This window comes from Puma concolor, chromosome B4 (genome assembly GCF_028749965.1).
Source record: "Puma concolor isolate L17-30 chromosome B4, mPumCon1.1.hap2, whole genome shotgun sequence".
NCBI lineage: Eukaryota > Metazoa > Chordata > Mammalia > Carnivora > Felidae > Puma > Puma concolor.
This window is the reverse complement of record NC_141673.1, coordinates 22779542-22803703: the sequence shown is the minus strand read 5'-3', so window position 1 is coordinate 22803703 and position 24162 is coordinate 22779542. Positions and strand designations below refer to the sequence as shown.

At 37.0% G+C, this 24162-nt stretch overlaps 1 protein-coding gene across 4 annotated transcripts in view; it reads left to right on the top strand.

Moving 5' to 3' along the window:
• Positions 1-24162, top strand: part of APAF1 (apoptotic peptidase activating factor 1) — a 93115-nt gene that overhangs the window by 28454 nt on the left and 40499 nt on the right. For all 4 annotated transcript variants that reach the window (XM_025926614.2, XM_086712575.1, XM_086712576.1 and 1 more), the window contains exons 11-16: positions 2365-2478; positions 3322-3506; positions 8054-8180; positions 9060-9185; positions 17067-17198; positions 21140-21265. In XM_025926614.2, coding sequence (XP_025782399.1) covers positions 2365-2478; positions 3322-3506; positions 8054-8180; positions 9060-9185; positions 17067-17198; positions 21140-21265 — 810 coding nt within the window. The remainder of the gene's footprint in view (positions 1-2364; positions 2479-3321; positions 3507-8053; positions 8181-9059; positions 9186-17066; positions 17199-21139; positions 21266-24162) is intronic.

Genomic DNA, 24162 nt, shown 5'->3' with positions numbered 1-24162 from the left:
TGCCAAATTTGCTTTAATTGTTGCACATTTAGGTTTTCAGATTTTTGCCTTTATGATGCTTTAATGAACAATCTTGCTTGTCTTTGTACCTACATTATTTCCTTCAAAAATTTTTTTGAAGTGGGATTATTGGGTCAGTGCATCTTTTTAAAATTTGGCATGTCTGATAGTGTGACAGGATTCAGTTTTTTCTCACCATTTTAGACTTTTTTTCCTGATTTTTAAAGGTAATTTCTAATATTTAATGTTTTTCATTGGAAAACTTTAGGAAAACTAAAAAGAAAATGAAGATGGCAATTATTGTTAATGCTTTTTTGTATAATTTTCTAAGTTGTTCTGCTCAGATACATATACTTATTCTTTAAAACCAAAATAGGATCATAATAGAAATAGTCTTGGGGAGCCTGAGTGGCCTAGTCAGTTGAACATCTGACTCTTGATTTTGGCTCAGGTCATGATCTTTTTTAGGTTGTGGGATCAAGCTCCACATTGGGCTCTGCTCTGACAGTGTGGAGCTTGCTTGGTATTCTCTCTCTCCCTCCCTTTTTCAAAATAAGTAAACATTAAAAAAAATGAAATAGTCATATCTTTTTTTCTACTAACCTACATTTCATGGTCATCTTTTTATGTCAATTTATGTAAGTGACAAAATTTTTTTTAAACATTTATTCATTTTTGAGACAGAGCATGAGTGGGGCAGGAGCAGAGAGAGAGAGATACACGGAATCTGAAGCAGGCTCTAGGCTCTGAGCTGTCAGCACAGAGCCTGACGTGGGGCCCGAACCCACAGACCACAAGTTCATGACCTGAGCTGAAGTCGGATGCTCAACTGACTGAGCCACCCAGGCGCCACATAGAGTGACAAAATTTTTAAAGCTTCATACTGTTTCATTGTATAGTGACCAATTGGCTTATAGATAATTAGATTGCCGAAGGACACTTGTCTGATTATTTTCTTAGGACATATTTAAAAAAAATTTTTTTTAAATGTTTATTTTTGAGAGAGAGAAAGCGAGAGTGAGGGAGGGGGAGAGAGATGGAGATGCAGAACCTGCAGCAGGCTCCAGGTGAGCGGTCAGCACAGAGCCTGATTTTCAGGGCTCAAACCCACAAACCGTGAGCTCATGAACGGATACTTAACTGACTTAGCCACCCAGGTGACCCAGGACATATTTTTATAAGCATAGTTTCTGGGTCAAATGGTATGTAGAGTTTGTATTTTTTTTAAACTTTATTTATTTATTTTGAGAGAGAAAATACAAGTGGGGGAGGGACAGAGACAGAGAGAGAGAGAATCCCAAGCAGTATCTGCACTGTCAGCACAGAGCCCAGTTTGGGGCTCAAACCCGTATATGAGATCATGACCTGAGCTGACATCGGACATTTAACTGACTGAACCACTCAGATGCCCCTGCAGTTTGAATTTTAATATAGATTACCAAACTGCCCCCCAGAAGGATGCTCTGAGTTACATCACTGCCAACAGTATGTGAGAGTGTTCATTTCCTCTGATTCCAGCTAATCCTCTTATTACTGCTTTTAGTCTTTAGAAATTTGATATTAAAAAATGCTGAATTGGGGTGCCTGGGTGGCTCAGTCGGTTGAGCGTCCGACTTCGGCTCAGGTCATGATCACACAGTCCGTGGGTTCGATCCCCGCATCGGGTTCTGTGCTGATAGCTCGGAGCCTGGAGCCTGCTTCAGATTCTGTGTCTCCCTCTCTCTGACCCTTCCCTGTTCATGCTCTGTCTCTCTCTGTGTCAAAAATAAATAAACATAAAAAAAAAGAACATGTTTTAAAAAAAATGCTGAATCTTTGTTGTTTCATTTAGATTATTGGTGAGGTTTTTGGCCATTTGACCTTTTATTCTGTGCATTGCCTTTACCAGATTTTTCTGGTGAGGTGTTTATCTTATTAGAATTTTCTATAAAATAATATTGAGCCCTCATCATAAGTGTTATAAATAAATATTTTTATTTTCTGTCAAATTTTCTTTATATTGTTTACAACTATATTAAAGGTTTGAATTTTTATGGTAGTTAAGTGCACTTCTTTCTCTCTCTCTTTTTTTTTTTTTTTTTTTTTTTGTATTTTTGCTTTGGTGTTATGCTTACAACCATTTCCTTCATTCTAGGGTTACAAAAATATTTGCCTGTATATTGTAGTATTTTTTTGAGGCTTTCTATTTTATATTTAAGTTTTTAATGTTTCTTTGGTTCTTTTTAAAAAACTTCCTTTTTTGTCCTTAAGTTCTAGTTATCTGCTAAATTTCGTTCAGTAGTGTTAGGATAGAGTTATAAAGTGGTAGAGTTAGAATTCTTTGATGTCTTTAACAATGTCCTTCTCTTACTTTTTTTTTTAAAGGAACTTTGTGCTTTAATGTTTTCCCTGGATTGGATTAAAGCAAAAACTGAACTCGTAGGCCCTGCCCATCTGATTCATGAGTTTGTGGAATATAGGCATATATTGGATGAAAAGGTATAAATTAGTATGAATAAGTCCCTAAAGGGCATCTCATTTTGTCATTTAATTCTAGTTTTAATAGTGGGGATGAGCAGCACAGAAGGGGCAAACAGAGATAATTTCCTTTTTTTGATCCTTGATTATTCTAATTATTTTGCTTTCTTCCTAGCCTGTTGGGAATGTGGATGGGATTGAGGTTTGAAAGTTGGGGAAGTGAAGTATTCAGTGGTATTTTTTACAAAACAATGTATTAAGAAAGTAATAGTTGGATAATGAGATTTTTACACTTTATTTTATTTTATTTTTTTAATATGAAATTTATTGTCAAATTGGTTTCCATAAACACCCAATGCTCATCCCAACAGGTGTCCTCCTCAATGCCCATCACCCACTTCCCCCTCCCTCCCACCCCCCATCAACTCTCAGTTTATTCTCAGTTTTTAAGAGTCTCTTATGGTTTGGCTCTCTCCCTCTCTAACCTTTTTTTTTTTTCCCTTCCCCTCCCCCATGGTCTTCTGTTAAGTTTCTCAGGATTCACATAAGAGTGAAAACATATGGTATCTGTCTTTCTCTGTATGACTTATTTCACTTAACATGACACTCTCCAGTTACATCCACGTTGCTACAGAAGGCCATATTTCGTTCTTTCTCATTGCCAAATAGTATTCCATTGTTACACTTTGTTTAAAAGTTTAGAGAGGGTCACCAGGTATTTATTACCTAATCGTTGGCTATTTAATTTTAGCTCATATAGAGAATATCTTCATTTAAGCTTTTAAACTGACAAGATCACAGAAACAGAAAAATGTCAGATCTTGGTTCTGGTTATATTTCTAAGAGATTTCAGTTTGTTCGTAGGATTGTGCAGTCTGTGAAAATTTCCAAGCGTTTTTATCATTAAATGGACACCTTCTTGGACGACAGCCATTTCCTAATATTGTTCAACTGGGTCTCTGTGAACCAGAAACTTCAGAAGTTTATCAGCAAGCTAAGCTGCAGGCCAAGCAGGAGGTCGATAATGGAATGCTTTACCTGGAGTGGATGTAAGTAGGTTAGGAGAGAAACCAAAGGGGAGCAGAGTGCTAATTATGTCATTATTTTTCAGGTAGTGAATAAGTTCACTCCAGGAAGATGTAACTACTTTGGAAAAAGCTGGAACTTTTAATAAGCATTCTTACTTACTGAAAAGTTCTGGAGAAGTAAGCATTGGAAAAATACATATTTTCAGAGTCCATAGAAATAGATGCTTGCCTATAGGCATTTTGACCAGTTATACTAAATATTAACATCAAATGGTTTACTTACTATAACATAGTATATTAGTGAAAAATATGGGCTTTGAAACCGCAGACATTGGTTCTAAAACCTGATATGTTTGGGGCACCTGGGTGGCTCAGTCGGTTGGGTGTCCGACTTCGGCTCAGGTCATGATCTCGCAGTCCGTGAGTTCGAGCCCCACGTCGGGCTCTGTGCTGGCAGCTCAGAGCCTGGAGCCTGTTTCAGATTCTGTCTCCCTCTCTCTCTGACCTTCCCCCATTCATGCTCTGTCTCTCTCTGTCTCAAAAATGAATAAACGTTAAAAAAAATAAAAATAAAACCTGATATGTTTTTGTGATTTTGAATAAGTTACAGGTTGCTTTTCTTTTCCATATATAATAGAGATAACAGTTTTTTGAGGTATTATTTTTGTGAAGATTGAAATGAGATCTTGGATATATAGTGATTAACACTTGCTTTTCACATAGCACTAATAAAACTTCCACTGAATTTTGATTCTTATTCCTAAAAGAGGCTGTTCAGTTTTACTCTTGCCTTAATCTTACCAATTAGAAAAATGAAAGGGTAAACTATCATCTATTTAATGCCTGTTACACACGATATGTGCACGTTACTTATCTTCAAACCTTATAAATATTCTCTATTTTACAAATTAGAAAATTGCAGAGATGTTGAGACTTGATTAAGCTCCTGTAGTTAGTTGAATGGGATTTAAACCCTGGATCTGTTTAGGGGTGCCTGGATGGCTCAGTTGGTTAAGTGTCTGACTTTGGCTCAGGTCATGATCTCGCAGTTCATGGGTTTGAGCCCCACGTTGGGCTCTGTGCTGACAGCTTGGAGCCTGGAGCCTGCTTCGGATTCTCTGTCTCTCTCTCCCTCTCTCTCTCTCTCTCTCTCCCCCTCCCCCTCCCTCTCTCTCTCTCTCTCTCTCCCCCTCCCCCTCCCTCTCTCTCTCTCTCTCTCTCTCTCTCTCTCTCCCCCTCTATCTCTCTCTCTCTCTCTCTCTCTCTCCCCCTCTATCTCTCTCTCTCTCTCCCCCCCACTCACTCTGCCCCTCCCCCATTCGCACTTTGTCACACTATCTCTGTCTCTCAAAAATAAACATTAAAAAAATTTAATAATAGAAAAACCCTGGATCTGTTTAGCTTTCTTTTTTAATATTTATTTATTTTAGAGAGTAAGAGAGAGTGTGAGCATGAGTGGAGGAGGGGTAGGGAGAGAGAGAATCCCAAGTAGGTTACACACTCACTTGGGGCTCTATCTCACGATGGTGAGATCATGACCTGAAATGAAATCAGGAGTCGGACACTTAACTGACTGAGCCACCCAGGTGCCCCTGTCTCATTTTATTTTCTATGCACTTTCTATATGCCATGGTTCTCTTATAGCTAGAGATAATGAATGTGAATGGTTGACTTTTCACATGTATAATTTATATCTGAATAGAACTCTAGGTTGATCTGCAATATTTATTAGTCCTGGGCCCTCTTTCCAAATAAGTCAGATTGCCATGGGTGATTGCCCTAATTTAGCTTAGTTTAACAAATATTTGAGTTTGTCTAATGTACTAATATTAAGCACTGTTACTAGGTGCTAAGGCTCTCTTGAAGGAGCTTATAATCTATTAATGAAGAAAAAAGTTGAAGCAAATAATTAAACATAATGTGATGAGTGCAACAACAGAAATGTGTATAATATAGAACTGAGAAGTGGGTTATTAACTTGGATTGGTGAGGAATTCTGGGAAGTTTCCACAAAAGCGTTAAAAAGTGTTTTTAAAATTAAATATTAATTTTTTGTTGGTTTTATTTTTATTTTAAAGTAATCAGTGTTTCTGCTTTTTTTAAAAATCAAATAATACTAGAGGGATATAAAATGAAAAGTCAGGGATGCCTGGGTGGCTCAGTTGTTTTAGCGTCCGATTTCAACTCAGGTCATGATCTCACGGTTCATGAGTGTAAGCCCTGCATCTGGCTCTGTGCTGGCAGTGTGGAGTCTGCTTGGGATTCTTTCTCTTTCCCTCTGACCCTCCCCCACTTGCACGCATACTTGCTCTCAAAATAAACAAACTTAAAAAAAAAAGACAGACTCCCCATCTTTTCTCACCTTCCCATTTCCTGGAGTTAACTATTCTTTTAATTCTTTCCTGGGAAGAAGTTTACTCTCTCTCTGAAGCAGTCTCTTAACTCATTGAGGCTAGGGTAGACCTGTCTGTATTCTAGAATACTTGCACACTTTATCATGGCATTTGTCTCACTTTATGGTGATTGCCTATTTTTCTCTGTTACTAGTCCATACATTCTGTACTCTGGAATAGTTTGGAGGTTAAAATAACAGACTTTGGCTTTAGATTGCCTAGGCATGAAATGCAGCTTTGCTTTATTAGTTGTATATAACCAGGGAATTTTATTCAACTTCTCTCACCTAATGTTGCTATTTCATAGCATTATTGAGAAGATTAAATGACTGTGTGCATACACACACACACACACACACACAGTGCTTAGAGCAGTACCTCATTCATAGAAAGTGTTTAATATCTAATAGTTAATTACTAAGAATAGCATTTTGCCTGGCCTATATAGTTGGTACGCACTAGAAATTTGTGGAGGATTGACGGCATTGGTGTTTTGGTGAGTGGTTGAAATAGAATTTTAATACAAGGTCTGATAATCAAATGGGCATAGGTTTAGTTCTTGTTCTCTTGGCGTTGTTGAGTTTGTTTTTTTTTAATGTTTCTTGCTGTTTTATTTTTGTTGGTTTTTTTCCCCATTCTGTCAACTGTGTTTCAACCCATGGTGTTCTCTCACAGAATCGTTAGTCATTCATAGCTAAATTTTTTAAGTGGGTTTGACCAGATCATAGTTAAAGAATGCCTTATTCCTGTACTAGAAAATTTCTTTTTCTGTAGAACGGTTTAGGTGGATAGCAGCTTAAATTTAATTTAATTTTAGCTTTCAGAGAAATCATTTGTTCATGCATTCATTTGTTATTTCTTTAATACTTTTTGGCCATCCACTATATGCCCATCACTGGGACAGGTCACTTTCTGACCCTATTTTGGGGAATTGAGTAGTTAGATCAAGGGGAGAGAGAAGAGTATTTTTAATCTAATCCTATAAACTTTGCTAGTAACTTACCTGGTTTTCTTCCAGGTTCTCATTACTCTAGTTCTTCTTATTATATTACAGTTACTTGTTTTGTTGTTTCTAGTAAATTATAATACTTTTTTTCAAATGTTTATTTTTGATAGAGGGAGTGTGAGTAGAAGGGGGTAGAAAGAGGGAAGGACAGAGGATCCGAAATGGGCTGGGTGCTGACTGCAGCGAGCCCAATGTGGGGCTTGAACCCACGAACCATGAGATCATGACCTGAGCAGTAGTCAGACGCTCAATCAACTGAGCCACCCAGGCACCTCCTGAATTATAATACTTTCTAAGTAAGGTCTAAATCTGATTTACCTTTTGTGTTCCCTTATTTCATTTGGCCTAACTTCTGTGTGATTAATTTTTTTTAAAGAATAATAACAATGGCATCCTTATGTGTCAGAAAGTGTTTAGAGCAGGTACCCTTACTCCCATTGTACATATGAGAAAATGGAAATGTATTAGGTCATTTGCTTAAGTTTACACACTTAATAAGTAGTAGAAGTAGGGTTATTCATTAGGTTTATCTGACTATTAAAATAAGCGTGATGCCATTTAACATATTTAATTGTATTCAAGATGACTGGGGCATATGTGTATGAAATTCTGACACTGTTTTACCCCTTTAGCCTATGAGAAATAACATATTACGTATACTAGTGGAATAGTATTCAGTAGACTAAAATATAAATAAAATGACATTGCTTGATCTTTTTTTCTCTATACCTAATTGTGGTTAGAGAAGAACAGTTTTAAAGTACATCATCCTAACAGTGGGCGTAGTGTTGTACTTTAGTATGGCTTCTTTCCTTTTAAAAATGGAGATTTTTTTGAGAGTATTCTTATATAATGTTTTCTCTACACATGTTATCATTAATGTATCAAAGGAAAATAGAAAGCAACATGTATTTGATTAGATTTCTCCCAACTCTGTCATTTGCAACATATGACAGGTTGCTTGATAGAGGGTAGAATTTCTCTTAAAAAGCCACTTTTGTTATGCTTTTTTTTCCTTCAGGAGATCTATGCTGTCAGTTACAAGTTGGTAACTTAATTTTAAGAATTTTGTATTTTTGGCAACACAACGTTAAAAGACAGTTTACTTCATTATTGAAAAAAATTACTTTTACTTATTGGGTTTCTGTTCATTTTCTCCTTGTATGTAGAAACAAAAAAAACAACAAGAATCTTTCCCGCTTAGTTGTCCGCCCCCATACAGATGCTGTTTACCATGCTTGCTTTTCTGAGGATGGTCAAAGAATAGCTTCTTGTGGAGTTGATAAAACCTTACAGGTAAAACAAATCTCTTGAGAAAAATTGGAAGAGGCATGTACCTGATACTGTGCATATTAGAATATATTTAAATACTAAAATTGAAGAAAATTGTACATTAGAAATAGAGAAATCTAACTCTCTGGAATATTTTATGAAAACTTTCTCTGGAGATTTAAAAGATAGGGTTGTGCATTTTCATTATTTTAAATTTGCCAAGTGGCATGAAAGTACCTTTTACCCTAGCAATAAGTTTCCGTCATCTGTGTACCAGCTAGGGGTAATGAGGAAATGAAAATTGTTAGAAGACATAAGGACTCCCTGGCATAGTGAACTGGGCTTTGATTAAAAAAGTTATTTAATAAAATACCTATTTTAGTACAGGCTCAGGCATAGATTTCTGACTGTAAATAGGAATTGGACTAGATTATTTCTAAGGTGCTTGAAGGAATTTCTTAAGTTCTCATTTCTTTTCAGAATACATGAATGAATGCTTTTCTTTAAATCTGTACTGTACCTTTTGGTTTGGAAGGAAACAGGATCAAATTAGTTAAAACTTTGATTTTCAGACTAGGTTTAGTCTTTATAAGATTATGACTGGAAACCTTATTTTTATATGTGTACCTCATTATTTAAAAAAAAAAGAATTTGCCAAACTAATCTCAAGAACTGAAGCTATACTCTGCTAGCTCTTTTTATTGATATTAAAAACATTTAACAAGGGATAGTTCTCTATGTTCAGGCATATAAATTCTGACGGATATTTCTGCTGTTTGGACTGTTTTTGCCAACGTTCATTCCTATTGCAAAATAATACTGAATAAGATCTTTAAAAGAAAGATTTTTATTGAATGGTGGCCAGTGGTTTATGGTAAAAAGATTTTATTTTTGCTTGTGCAGGTGTTCAAAGCTGAAACAGGAGAGAAACTTCTGGAAATAAAGGCTCATGAGGATGAAGTGCTTTGTTGTGCATTCTCTGCAGATGACAGATTCATAGCAACCTGCTCAGTGGATAAAAAAGTGAAGGTAGGGAAGTATTTTTCTCTTGAGTTGTAATTACCACAGAATTCATTTTCTTTTTCCATACTAGAGGGACTAGGGTAAGTAGGGATAAAAGACTTGCCTATTGATTACTAACTTGAGGCAAACCAGTTTCAACTGTAAATTAACACTGTCTAAAAAATCTTTTTTTTTTTTTAAATGTTTGTTTATTTTTGAGAGAGCGTGAGCAAGGGAGGGGCAGAGAGAAGGAGACACAGAATATGAAGCAGGCTCCAGCCTCTGAGCTGTTGGCACAGAGCCTGATGCGGGGCTTGAGCCCATGAATCTTGAGATCATGAACTGAGTCGAAGTCAGATGCGTAACAGGTGCCCCTAATAGTCCTTATTTTTAAGCACCAGCAAAATGCCTAGGTTTCTCAGCCTGAGATATTTACCAGGCAGCTAAGAGAAACAGTTACAAATTAATGAATATGTCTGCCATTTATTGATCAGTCTATGGGATAAATACCAATTGGAATCTTTGAATGCATTGTGATTGGAAGTGTTGCTGCACAAAATTATTGTCTGAGATTGGATTCCTGTTGTAAAATGCTTAGTCTGTGAAGGGCAACCCAGGTTTTTTTTTTTAATTAAAAAAAATTTTTTTTTAACGTTTATTTATTATTGAGAGACAGACACAGAGCATGAACAGGGGAGAGATAGAAAGAGGGGAGACACAGAATCTGAAGTAGGCTTCAGGCTCTGAGCTGTCAGCACAGAGCCCGATGTGGGGCTCGAACTCACAAACTGTGAGATCATGACCTGCGCCAAAGTCAGTCGCCTAACCAACTGAGCACCCCAGGCGCCCCCCCAGGTTTAAAAAAAAATTTTTTTTTAACCTTTATGAACTACATTCACTGCAAATCTAGATGCACGAACAAACTAGCAATTCAGTTACTAGTCTACAAAGTAAATAGAGAAAAAAAAGTAAACACAGGTTAATTTTTATCTTTGTTATTTTTTCCCCTTTTTTTCTTTTTTTTTTTTTTTTATTCTTTCTTGTCTCTTGTTCCTAAATTTGGCTTTCTGCTAGAGCATTTATGTGGAATTTAGGAGAGACTGAAGTCCAGGGGAATGTTTTTTTCTGATAAGTGGAGGGGGATCCTCACTTCAGGCTTTAAAAAAATTTTTTTTTAAATTTAATTTTATTTTTTTTATGTTTATTTTTGAGAGAGAGAGAAAGACAGACCATGAGTGAGGTAGGGCAGAGAGAGAAGGAGACACAGAATCTGAAGCAGGCTCCAGGCTCTGAGCTGTCTACATAGAACACACGAACTGTGAGGTCATGACCTGAGCCGAAGTTGGACATTTAACTGACTGAGCTACCCAGAAGCCCCAGCCTTTTTCTTTTTCTTTTTTTTTTTTTTAAAGAATGTCGTAACTGGTTAGGTGTGTAACTGGGTCTTAGTGGACCTGGGAGCAAGAAAATTGGCTTGGAAGTTTTCCTAGGGTCTGGATCCACTTGAAGAAGACTTTGGAGTGTTCAGACTAAATTCAGGCCTTGGAAAAATCTACTTCTTGATAGAATGGACTCCAAGTGGCTTTACAACCAACTCGTTAATTTACTCCATAGCTTCTACTCTGAGTCAGACTTGGGAGTTGGCCATTCCATGTAGTTCCACAGTCAGAGCCAAATGGAGTAAAAGGAAATAACACTGTGTTTCTGCTTTCTAAGTACTCAAAAACAAAACAAGAGGCAGAAATGTGTATTAAATAAAAATAAACTTTTTGGGCCTCTGGGGAGTGCTTTGACAAGATAAAATGTGGGGCGACTGGCTGACTCAATCAGTAGAGCACATGATTCTTCATCTCGGGGTTGTAAGTTTGAGCCCTATTTGGGTATGGAGCTTACTTAAAAATTAAAAACAAAATGCTATAAGAGGCAAATTAGTACTTCTGAAAAATCCAGAGCCCAGTGAAGATTAGATAATTTATTTCTTTCATTTGTTGTTAGATAGAACACACTGCTTGGTTGTCTTACATAGTAACTAAAATGATTATTCTTTTACTTGGGAATTTAACACCTAGTGAAGCTTTATACTGAATACTTTGTTGTATTACATTATCAATTTCTCACTACAACTTGTAAAGTAAGTATTTAACAGATGAGGCAACAAGTTCAGAGATGAAGTCATTTGTCCAGGCTCACATCAACTGATAAGTAATGGAGCCAGGGTTGAAAGCTTAGGTTTCCCTCAGAATCAGAAGCCTTTATTTTTTTCACTGAGCTATTTGTCTTTACTTATTTATTTATAAGTTCAAGTCAGAAATCTTAGCATATCCTTTATCTCATTAAAAAAAAACTTTTTATTTTTTTAAATTTACATCCAAGTTAGTTAGCATATAGTGCAACAATGATTTCAGGAGTAGATTCCTTAATACCCCTTACCCATTTAGCCCATCTCCTCTCCCACAACCCCTGCAGTAACCAACCCTCTGCTTGTTCTCCATATTTAAGAGTTTCTTATGTTTTGTCCCCCTCCCTGTTTTTGTATTATTTTTGCTTCCCTTCCCTTGTGTTCATCTGTTCTGTGTCTTAAAGTCCTCTTATGAGTGAAGTCATATGAGATTTGTCTTTCTCGAATTTCACTTAGCATAATACCCTCTAGTTCCATCCACATAGTTGCAAATGGCAAGATTTCATTCTTTTTGATTGCTGAGTAATTCTCCGTTGTATGTATATACCACATCTTCTTTATCCATTCATCCATTGATGGGCATTTGGGCTCTTTCCATACTTTGGCTGTTGTTGATAGTGCTGCTATAAACATTAGGGTGCATGTTAAACAACAGCGGTAAGTGGACATCCCTGTTGTGTTCCTGATCTCAGGGAGAAAGCTGTCAGTTTTTCCCTATTGAGGATGATATTAGCTGTGGGCTTTTCATAAATGGCTTTTATAATGTTTAAGTATGTTCCTTCTATCCCAGCTTTTTCGAGGGTTTTTATTAAGAAAGGATGCTGAATTTTGTCAAATGCTTTTTCTGCGTCGATTGACAGGATCATATGGTTCTTATCTTTTTTATTAATGTGATATATCACATTGATTGATTTGCGAATGTTGAACCAGCTCTGCAGCCCAGGAATGAATCCCACTTGATCATGGCGAATAATTCTTTTTATATGCTGTTGAATTCGATTTGCTAGTATTTAATTGAGAATTTTTGCATCCATATTCATCAGGGATATTGGCCTGTAGTTCTCTTTTTTTACTAGGTCTGGTTTAGGAATTAAAGTAATGCTGATTTCGTATATTGAGTCTGGAAGTTTTCCTTCCCTTTCTATTTTTTGGAATAGCTTGAGAAGGGTAGGTATTATCTCTGCTTTAAATGGCTGGTAGAATTCCCCTGGGAAGCCATCTGGTCCTGGACTGTTATTTGTTGGGAGATTTTTGACAACTGATTCAATTTCTGCACTGGTTATGGGTGTGTTCAAGCTTTCTATTTCTTCCCGTTTGAGTTTTAGAAGCGTGTGGGTTGTTTAACATAGTGTTGGGAGTTCTAGCATCAGCAATCAGACAACAAAAGGAAATCAAAGGCATGAAAATTGGCAAAGATGAAGTTAAGCTTTCACTTTTTGCAGATGACATGATATTATACATGGAAAACCCGATAGACTACACCAGAAGTCTGCTAGAACTGATACATGAATTCAGCAAAGTCGCGGGCTACAAAATCAATGTACAGAAATCAGTTGCATTCTTATACACTGATAATGAAGCAACAGAAAGACAAATAAACTGATCCCATTCGCAATTGCACCAAGAACCATAAAATACCTAGGAATAAACCTAACCAAAGATGTGAAAGATCTGTATGGTGAAAACTATAGAAAGCTTATGAAGGAAATTGAAGAAATATAAAGAAATGGAAAAATATTCCGTGCTCATGGATTGGAAGAATAAATATTATTAAAATGTCAATGCTACCCAAAGCTATCTACACATTCAATGCAATCCCAATCAAAATTGCACCAGCATTCTTCTCGAAGCTAGAACAAGCAATCCTAAAATTCATATGGAACCACAAAAGGCCCCGAATAGCCAAAGTAATTTTGAAGCAGAAGACCAAAGCAGGAGGCATCACAATCCCAGACTTTAGCCTCTACTACAAAGCTGTAATCATCAAGACAGCATGGTGTTGTCACAAAAACAGACACATAGACCAACAGAATAGAATAGAAACCCCAGAACCAGATCCACAAAAGTATGGCCAACTAATCTTTGACAAAGCGGGAAAGAATATCCAATGGAAAAAAGACAGTCTTTTTAACAAATGGTGCTGGGAGAACTGGACAGCAACATGCAGAAGGATGAAACTAGACCAGTTTCTTACACCATTCACAAAAATAAACTCAAAGTGGATAAAGGACCTGAATGTGAGACAGGAAACCATCAAAACCCTAGAGGAGAAAGCAGGAAAAAAACCTCTCTGACCTCAACCGTAGCAATTTCTTACTTGACACATCCCCAAAGGCAAGGGAATTAAAAGCAAAAACGAACTACTGGGACCTTGTGAAGATAAAAAGCCTCTGCACAGCAAAGGAAACAATCAACAAAACTAAAAGGCAACCAATGGAATGGGAAAAGATTTGCAAATGACATATTGGACAAAGGGCTAGTATCCAAAATCTATAAAGAGCTCACCAAACTCCACACCCGAAAAACAAATAATCCAGTGAAGAAATGGGCAGAAAACATGAATAGACACTTCTCTAAAGAAGACGTCCAGATGGCCAACAGGCACATGTAAAGATGCTCATCGTCACTCCTCGTCAGGGAAATACAAATCAAAACCACACTGAGATATCACCTCATGCCAGTCAGAGTGGCTAAAATGAACAAATCAGGAGACTATAGATGCTGGAGAGGATGTGGAGAAATGGGAACCCCCTTGTACTGTTGGGAATGCAAACTGGTACAGCTGCTCTGGAAAAGTGTGGAGGTTCCTAAAAAAATTAAAAATAGATCTACCCTATGACCCAGCAATAGCACTGCTAGGAATTTACCCAAGGGATACAGGAGTGCTGATGTATAGGGGCACTTGTACCCCAATGTTTATAGCAGCGCTTTCAACAATAGCCAAATATGGAAAGAGCCTAAATGTCCATCAGCTGACAAATGGATAAAGAAATTGTGGTTTATATACACAATGGAATACTATGTGGCAATGAGAAAGAATGAAATAAGGCCTTTTGTAACAACGTGGATGGAACTGGAGAGTGTTATGCTAAGTGAAATAAGTCATACAGAGAAAGACAGATACCATATGTTTTCACTCCATGTGGATCCTGAGAAACTTAACAGAAGTCCATGGGGGAGGAGAAGAAAAAAAAAAAGGTTAGAGAGGGAGAGAGCCAAACCATAAGAGACTCTTAAAAACTGAGAATAAACTGAGGGTTGATGGGGGGTGGGAGGGAGGGGAGGGTGTATGATGGGTATTGAGGAGGGCACCTTTTGGGATGAGCACTGGGTGTTGTATGGAAACCAATTTGACAATAAATTTCATACTAAAAAAAAAACATTAGGGTGCATGTGCCCATTTGAAACAGCATACCTTTATCCCTTAGATAAATACCTAGTAATGCAATTGCTGGGTTGTAGTCTAGTTCTATTTTTAATTTTTTGGGGAACCTCCATACTGTTTTCCAGAGTTGCTGCATCAGCTTGCGTTCCCACCAACAATGCAAAAGAGATCCTCTTTTTCCACATCCTCGCCAACATCTGTTGTTGCCTGTGTTGTTAATGTTAGCCATTCTGACAGGTGTGAGGTAGTATCTCATTGTGGTTTTGATTTGAATTTCCCTGATGATGAGTGATGTTGAGCATTTTTCTCATGTGTCAATTGGCCATCTGGATGTCTTCTTTGGAGAAGTGTCTATTCATGTGTTTTCCCATTTCTTCACTGGATTATTTGTTTTTTGGGTGTTGAGTTTGATAAGTTCTTTACAGATTTTGGATACCAACCCTTTATCTGATATGTCATTTGCAAATATCTTCTCCCATTCCGTCTGTTGCCTTTTAGTTTTGCTGCTTGTTTCCTTTGCTGTGCAAAGGATGAGGCCCTTTGATGAAGTCCCAATAGTTCATTTTTGCTTTTGTTTCCCTTGCCACTGGAGACGTGCTGAGTAAGAAGTTACTGTGGCCAAGGTCAGAGAGGTTTTTTGCCTGCTTTCTCCTTGAGGATTTTGATGGCTTCCTGTCTTACATTTAGGTGTTTCATCCATTTTGAGTTTATTTTTGTGTATGGTATAAGAAAGTGGTCCAGGTTCATTTTTCTGCATGTCGCTGTCCAGTTTTCCCAGCACCATTTGCTGAAGAGACTGTTTTTATTCCATTGGATATTCTTCCCTGCTTTGTCAAAGATTAGTTGGCCATACGTTTGTGGATCCATTTTTGGGTTTTCTATTGTGTTCCATTGATCTGAGTGTCTCTTTCTGTGCCAGTACCATACTGTCTTGATGATTATGACTTTGTAATACAGCTTGAAGTCCAGGATTGTGATGCCTCCTGCTTTGGTTTTCTTTTTCAAGATTGCTTTGGCTATCCAGGGTCTTTTCCGGTTCTATACATATTTTAGGATTGTTTGTTTTAGCTCTGTGAAGAATGCTGGTGTTATTTTGATAGGTATTGCATTGAATATGTAGATAGCTTTGGGTAGTGTTGACATTTTAACACTATTTGTTCTTCCTATCCAGGAGCATGGAATCTTTTTCCATTTCTTTGTGTCTTCTTCAATTTCTTTCATAAACTTTCTATAGTTTTCAGTGTATAGATTTTTCACCTCTTTGGTTAGATTTATTCCTAGGTATTTTATGGTTTTTGATGCAGTTGTAAATGGGATCAATTCCTTGAATTCTCCTTCTTTTGCTTCATTGTTGGTGTATAGGAATGCAACCGATTTCTGTGCATTGATTTTATATCCTGCAACTTTGATGAATTTATGGATCAGTTCTAGCAGTCTTTTGGTGGAATCTTTTGGGTTTTTCATATAAAGTATCATATCATCCCCAAAGAGTGGAAGTTTGACCTCCTCCTGGCCTATTTGGATGCCTTTTGTTTCTTTGTGTTGTCTGATTGCTGAGTCTAAGACTTCCAAAAAGATGTTGAATAACAGTGGAGAGAGTGCACATCCTGGTCTTGTTCCTGACCTTAAGGGGAAAGCTCTCAGTTTTCCCCATCCTTTATCTCATTTGATAGCTTGAATTGTGTAGGACAGGTATAAGTATCCTCATTTTATAGAAGATTGGACTGTGATACAGATAAATTAAGGACTTAAGGACACACAAATAATAAATGGTAGAGCCAGGTCTTGGACTTAATCCTTCTGATCTAAAGTCCATTATTCTATACTTCTTATTTATTTAAAGTTTGTTTATTTTGAGAGAGAGAGAGAGAGAGAGAGAGAGAGAGAGACAGAGAGAGAGAATGAGAATATCCCAAGCAGGCTCTTTGCTGTCAGCGCAGAGCCCAACTTGGGTCTTGATCTTCTGAACCCATGAGATCATGATCTGAGCTGAAATCAAGTGTAGGACTCTCAAATGACTGAGCCACCCACGTGCGCCTTCCATAGTTTTATAGCACTTACATCTCTGCCTGCTGTCATTCATATGAACATGTGCAATCTTGCCCTTGAAGAATGTAATGTTTTCATGAGATTCTAATTATGCTATAGAAAGGTCACATGTATACACTTGCAAGTAACTTTTTTTTTAAACCTGGAAAAATACGTATTTTAGAGAAGGCGGAGGTGTTCATTAGCCTCATGTCTGGGAAAATCTGCCACAAAACAGGTGATGTTTATTTGCTCCTCTGTTCTCCCTTTGAAAATAAGGGGTAGTTGTAAATTTTATTTTCTCTATTCTTTTTAGATTTGGAATTCTATGACTGGGGAACTAGTACATATCTATGATGAGCACTCAGAGCAAGTCAACTGCTGCCACTTTACCAACAACAGTCATCGCCTTCTCTTAGCCACTGCGTCAAGTGACTGTTTCCTCAAAGTAAGTGTGGATAATGAGAATTACATAGACAAATTTAATAGATGCATTAGAACATTTCTTTTGATTTTCTCATGTATTAATCAGGGTTCTTTTGGTTGCAGTGATGGAAACTTCCATATTAGATTAAGCAAAAAAAAAAAAAAAAAAGATATTATTGGTTTATGTAAGTGAAGAGTCTAGAGGGAGCATGGCTTCAAGCATAGCTGATTCCAGATGTTTAAATTATGTTCTTAGACTCTACCTTTTATCTCTAGACTTTGTTTCCCTCTTTGTTTGGTTTAGGCGTTGTTCTTTCAGTGTGGCAGGAAATATGGCTAGTCTCACCTCCAGGCTTACATGGGTCTTATAGTTTATAGTCACAGAGGAAATCATATTATATATATGTGTGTGTATATACATATATATGCACACACACACACACACACATACATATATACATGATATATATAATACACATATATGTATTTTATATATATACAACACACATACATACATACATACATACATATAGGATCTACTCTTTCCCAGATCCCATAGATTTCATTTTAAAGAAGACTATTTGACTTTGTTTGGCTTATATGCTCATTGTTAAATAATCCTAGTTGCCTGTAGGATGGAATCCGTGGATTGGCCAAGGATCACAAGTGTAGCCATGTAGAAATGGGACAAGTGAGGTGAGGTCAGCTCCACTGAATTATATAAGAGGGACTTGATTCAAAAGAGAGGTTCTGTTATTAGGAGGAAGAAAAAGAGATGCTGACAGGAAAAAAAAGCTAAAACCAAAAACATACTCATTTCATATATGTTTGGTAATGCTTTATAATTATAAATTATAAAAGATTTTATCTTTTTTTTGGAGTTTATTTTGAGAGAGAGAGAGCACGTATGCGCGAGCAAGCAGGGGAGGGGCAGAGAAAGGAGGGAGAGAGAGCGAATTCCAGGCAGGCTCTTTTTTCCCCTGTTAAGTGCCATATTAAAGATAGCTAGATTGAATTTTCTGGGGTCCCAGAAAGATTCACTAACTTCTTTTAGAGTCTTTTTTGGATTGATTTCTGCCCTTTGTCCTCCTCCTCCCTTTTTTTTTTTTTTTTTGATGTTTATTTTTGAGAGAGTGAGAAAGAGCAAGTGCACAAGCTTGGGAGAGCGGGAGAGGGCAGCAAGACAGGGAGAGAGAATCCTAAGCAGACTCCATGTTGTCAGCACAGAGCTTGACATGGGGCTTGAACTCATGAACCATGAGATCATGACCTGGGCCGAAACCAAGTGTTGGACGCTTAACTGACTGAACCTCCTAGGTGCCCTGCGCCCTTTCTTTTTTTAATGTCACACTATCTTTGTAATGGGACATTATATTTTTGGGAAGGTTCAGTAAAACATTTCAGTTTGGAAAACCTCATACATTCTGTTTGATGTTTAAGGTATTTGAACAACTTTAGAAAATATTGAAAGTTGTCCCCCCTATACCCACAGGTTATTTCCCCCAGTAGTTCCTTTCAGACACGTTTCTGGAATCCCCAGGGCCCTGCACAGCTCAGTTTGAAACACTGGATTGGGTTAAAATAACAGCCTAACATAGTCTTACAGTCTTAGCTCATTTTTACTCAGATATGCTTTACCCTACTGAATAAACCCACCTCTAAAAAATAAGACTGTTGTACTATTTAAGAAAAGCTTTGCTCTATTTGAACAATCCCAGCTCTAAAAACCTAAGACCTTTTGTTATGACTAATTTTTGATGTTTCTTTTTAATATTTTAGAGGGTGAAGAAGTTAATATTTCCTCATTTTAATTACAGACCAATCCTCTAGGATGTGAGAACAAAGAGAGATCTATGGGGTATATTGGTTAGTCAACAGTTTTAATTAAGGACAAGTTATGCTTTAAGATCTGCCATACCACATCTGTATTACCATGTAGACAATTAGAACTCACTTCTTTTGTCTCTTGAACTGAGAGAAGCCAATGAAAATATGTAAATCTGGGGGTGCCTGGCTGGCTCAGTTGGTGGAGCTTGCAACTCTTGATCTCAGGGTTGTGGGTTTGAGCCCCATGTTGGGTGTAGAGAATATTTAAAAATGAAATCTTTTTTTTTAAAATTTTTTTTTTTTTAACATATATTTATTTTTGAGACAGGGAGAGACAGAGCATGAACAGGGGAGGGTCAGAGAGAGGGAGACACAGAATCTGAAACAGGCTCCAGGCTCTGAGCTGTCAGCACAGAGCCCGACGTGGGGCTCGAACTCACGGACTGCGAGATCATGACCTGAGCCGAAGTCGGCCACTTAACCGACTGAGCCACCCAGGCGCCCCAAAAATGAAATCTTTAAAAAATATATGTAACATTGAAGCTGCCCCCATGTAACTTGCCTTATCTGAAAAATTGGATTTACCTAGGACTGGGATAAAAAGGAGTCTAGGATGGAGATGGACGTGAAGAATAGGACGTATCTCACTGGTCATTTGCAAAGGATTTTTACCAAGGTTAATCACGGGGATGAATGAGTTCTTCTTCTGTGTTTAATATAGTTAGCATAAATCACCAGAGATGACTAGTCCTTCTTATTTACATTTAAAAAGAAACATTTTTTCTTTAATGTTTATTCATTTTTGAGAGACAGAGACAGAGCATGAGTGGGGAAGGGGCAGAGAGAGAGGGAGACACAGAATCCGAAGGAGGCTCCAGGCTCTGAGCTGTCAGCACAGAGCCTGACATGGGGCTCGAACTCACAAACTGCAAGATCATGACCTGAGCCAAAGTCGGACACTCAACCGACTGAGCCACCCAGGAGCCCCTTTTTAATTTACATTTTATATACTTTTCAAACATATCCAAAAGGAAAGAGTACAATAATGAACCCTTGTGGTATCCATTGTTTAGCTCTAACTGTACTATTATCAGTATTTTGCTAATTTTATTTTATTGTCCTCCCCGGTCCCCCATCCCCATTTTTGGGGGGGGGGGTGGTGGCTGGGGCACGTTGCAACAAATCCCAGGTATTATGTCATTTCACCCAAAATCCTTCAGCATGCGTATCTGAGGTCTTAAACATACATACCATGGCATTATTACCCCTAACATTAACAATGGTTTTGTAATATACCTGGTTTGTGCTTACTTCTCCCCATTATTCTTTTTCTTTTTTTAAGTTTATTTATGTTTAGTAATCTCAACACCCAATGTGGGCTTGGACTCACAACCCCAAGATCAACTGACCCAGTTAGGAGCCCCTTCCCCATTATTCTTAAAAACATACCTTTCTACCATGAGTTTGTTGGAATCAAAATATAAATTTCAGGTGACATTTAGTTGTTCTATGTCTTAAATCCCTTTTAATCTGTAGAAGTTTCCCTTCTCCTCCTCTTTTCTTATGCCATTGATGAGAACTTTAGTCTTTTGTCCTGTGGATTCTGAATTTGGTTGGTTGCTTCCTAGAGGTGTTTACTTGGTCTTCAAGCCTGTTACATGTCCTGTCAAATGTATTTATGTCTATCTTTGCTATCTTTGAATTTTTTTAGTCATTTTTTAGAGCATTAATAGATTTTAGCCTAGCTAGTATACTCAGGGTTTGCATGGGAAAATCTTAGAAATGACCATTTGGGTAACCTAGCATCTAAAAAAGTTTGGGGATATTTTATTTTACAAATTATTTATTATAGATCTAAGTAAAAATAGTAATGATTCCAAACTACTTTGTTAAAATGGGCAGTGATTAGTTATTTACATAACCTTTGGTCCTTTAATAGATGTAGGTGCTGATCTAAGGGCGACTCCATTACTTGGTAATCACAATTCACCTTTGTATTTGATACCTTTGTATTACTATGAACATTTTTCTGTAATTGAAAAAACTTAAATGGGAGGGAAGAAAAAATGTTATGTGGTTTCTAACTTCCTTGTTCAGTACTAGTTTTGTAGTTATCTTTTTATCTTTCTCAAATAGCTGTGGGATTTGACCCAAAAAGAGTGTCGGAATACCATGTTTGGCCACACAAATTCAGTCAATCACTGCAGATTTTCACCAGATGATAAGCTTTTGGCTAGTTGTTCAGCTGATGGAACATTAAAGGTATGCTTTTGTTTATCATTAAAATTGGTTGTAATTTTGTAGCTTTATGATTTGGTTATAGAGATAGGTTTCTGTTTTTCTCATTTCTACAGGAAGAGCTTCTTTAATTTCCAGGAGCATATTTAATATAACTGTAATTGCTTGTCATAATGATTGTTTATGAATGGTTTACTGCCTTATGCTTTAAAGTTTATATAATTTGAAATCTTAATTTTTTAAGCATATATTCTATTTAAGACTTCATAAAATTGAGACCTGTGGGGTCGAATTTGTAAAGGCCCTGCTTTATTTATTCTTTATTCTCCCGTTTATTTTATATTTTCCTGTTTTTGAGAGCTAGGAAAAAAAATTTATTCAGCCTCCTGAAATCTATAGTCCTAAAAAAAACTAAATTCTTTACATTTTTACCTTCTCAAATAAGATCCAAATCCTACTTTCTTTATTACTCCTGTCTCCACCATCATTCTAGCCTCCTCTTTATTGATTCTCCTTTTTTCCTTTGGTCTTAAGTCCAATCTATCTTTGACCTCCTCATCTTTTTGTCTACTTTTCCCCCTCCCATTCTATAGTGTTTGCTCTGGTTCATGCTGTCATCTCCTTATGTCTGATAGCAGCTTTCTAAGATGTATTCTCCATCCCTCCTAATTCTGGTACAGAACTGCTAGAATAACTTTACCTCTGTTTTCATCTTGCCACTTTAAGCTGGAACACAAAAGTACCACATTATAAATTGTGATAAACCAGACTTATTAGGTGCACCTCTGAGTCTCTTTACCTTTCATCATTCTGCCACCTCTGTTCCTGTTCAGTTTGTTTCTTCTAATACACTTAACACTAATTGTTTTGGGCAAGATAATTTGGGGGCTTATGTCTGGTACTGTTTTCATATATATATTTCAGTAGTTTTTCGGCAGAATTTTGGCCTCCGATTCATTTAACCATATTTAAAAAAACCTTTTTTTACATGTTTATTTATTTTTGAGAGAGAAAGATGCTTAACCTGCTGAGCCACCAGGTGCCCCTAACCATATTTTTTAATGACCTTTAAACCTTTATGCAAAACCTTCTTCAGGGATGCCTGGGTGGCTCAGTCAGTTAAGTGTCCGACTTCAGCTCAGGTCATGATCTCATGGTTTGGAGTTCGAGCCCTGTGTTGGGCTCTGTGCTGACAGCTCGGAGCCTGGAGCCTGCTTCAGATTCTGTGTCTTCCTCTCTTGGCCCTCTCTCCCTTGCTCATGCTGTCTCTTTCTTTCAAAAATAAATAAATATTTTTTAAAAATTTAAAAACCCACTTCTTCAGAAAGTGTTCTCTTATAACATCCATGTATCTGGTTCTGAGTGCACCACCCATCCTTCTATCTATATTTATGTATATTGATAGGAACTGTTCAGTTGATCTTCTCATTTCCACTTGTAAATATGTTGTGCTGTTCAGTTCAATCATTTTCATATGTCTTTGATAAGATTGCATATAGATTTATGATCTGCAGAGACCTTGCATCTTGTACTGTCTGCAGTTCATAGTACAGAATTGTACTCAAAACACACACTCAGTAAATTTTCTTGACATATTTTTTTCCAGAGAAATGCTTGAACCCTCCTGGGCACTATTTTGTTTGTTAGAATCACTAGAGAAGATTTGTTAATGCTGATAGGTAACTCCTAAGTTACAGAAAGTTACAGAAATCTCTTGATGGTGATTCTCTGGTTGAATCTTTGATTTTTCTTTGTTGGCTGAAGATAACTTGTTTTGTAGAAATTACTTCAGGGCATCTAGGACCCCTTTCTGGTTAGAATTCTACTTTAAAGAATTTTCTAGCTATTAGTAGATGTTGGGAGCATTCTTAGGTAGAATATTCAAGTAAATAGATTTTGACCTCTATGACATGTTATCTACAAATATTAAATACTGTCTCTTTCTTTAGGACAATCCATATCAGAGGAGGTTTTTCAGAACACATTTGGATGGGTTAAGACAGCCCTTTTCTGAGAGATTCTTTTAAGATCTTCTCTTTATGCCCCGTATTTTTTCTTTTTAAAAATTTCATGATAACGTGCTGCGTTGGTGTGGGTTTGTCTTCATTTATTGTGCTTGGCACTTGGTGGCTTCTTTCAATTTGGAAATTCATATACTTCAGTTCTGTAGTCTTCCCTTAATTATTTGATGTAATTTTTCTCTGCTTTTTCTTCTTAGAATGGCTGTCTCTTTTTTTGCTTGTTTTCTTATTTTTCTGTCCTTCTCTTTGTCTATTTGCCCTCCTTTCTGAAAGATTTCTTTAGCTTTATTTTCTAGCTTTATTTTCTAATCCTTCTATTGGATTTTTAATTTCTCTTGTCATATCTTAAAGTACTCATTCTTATGATCAGTTTCCTTTTTGATTTTATACTATATTTGTCATAGATGGAGTTTCTTTAATCTTTTTGTGGTGTTAACAGTTTTTTATTTTTTATTTTGTAAATATATATTTTAAGAGCTGCATCTTTTTTTTTAAGTTTGTTTATTTTGAGAGAGAGAGAGAGAGAGAGCATGTGCACAAGTGTGGAGGGACAGAGAGAGAGGGAGAGAGAGAATCCCAAGCAGGCCCTGCACTGTTAGCACAGTGCCCAATGTGGGGCTCAATCTCAGGAATCATGAGATCATGACCTGAGCTGAAATCAAGAGTTAGATGTTAACCAACTGAGCCACCCAGGTGCCCTTGTGAATAGTATTTTTTTAAATTTCATATTCCTGTATAGTTGCTGTTTTCTTTGTTGGTTTCAGTTTCTGTCTGTATTTTAGAGGTATACATCAGCTATCTGATCCTTGGGTATAGCTACAGATGTTTTCTGACTTACGATGGTTGACTTAGGATTTTTCAACTTTATGATGGTGTACAAGTGATATACATTCAGTAGAA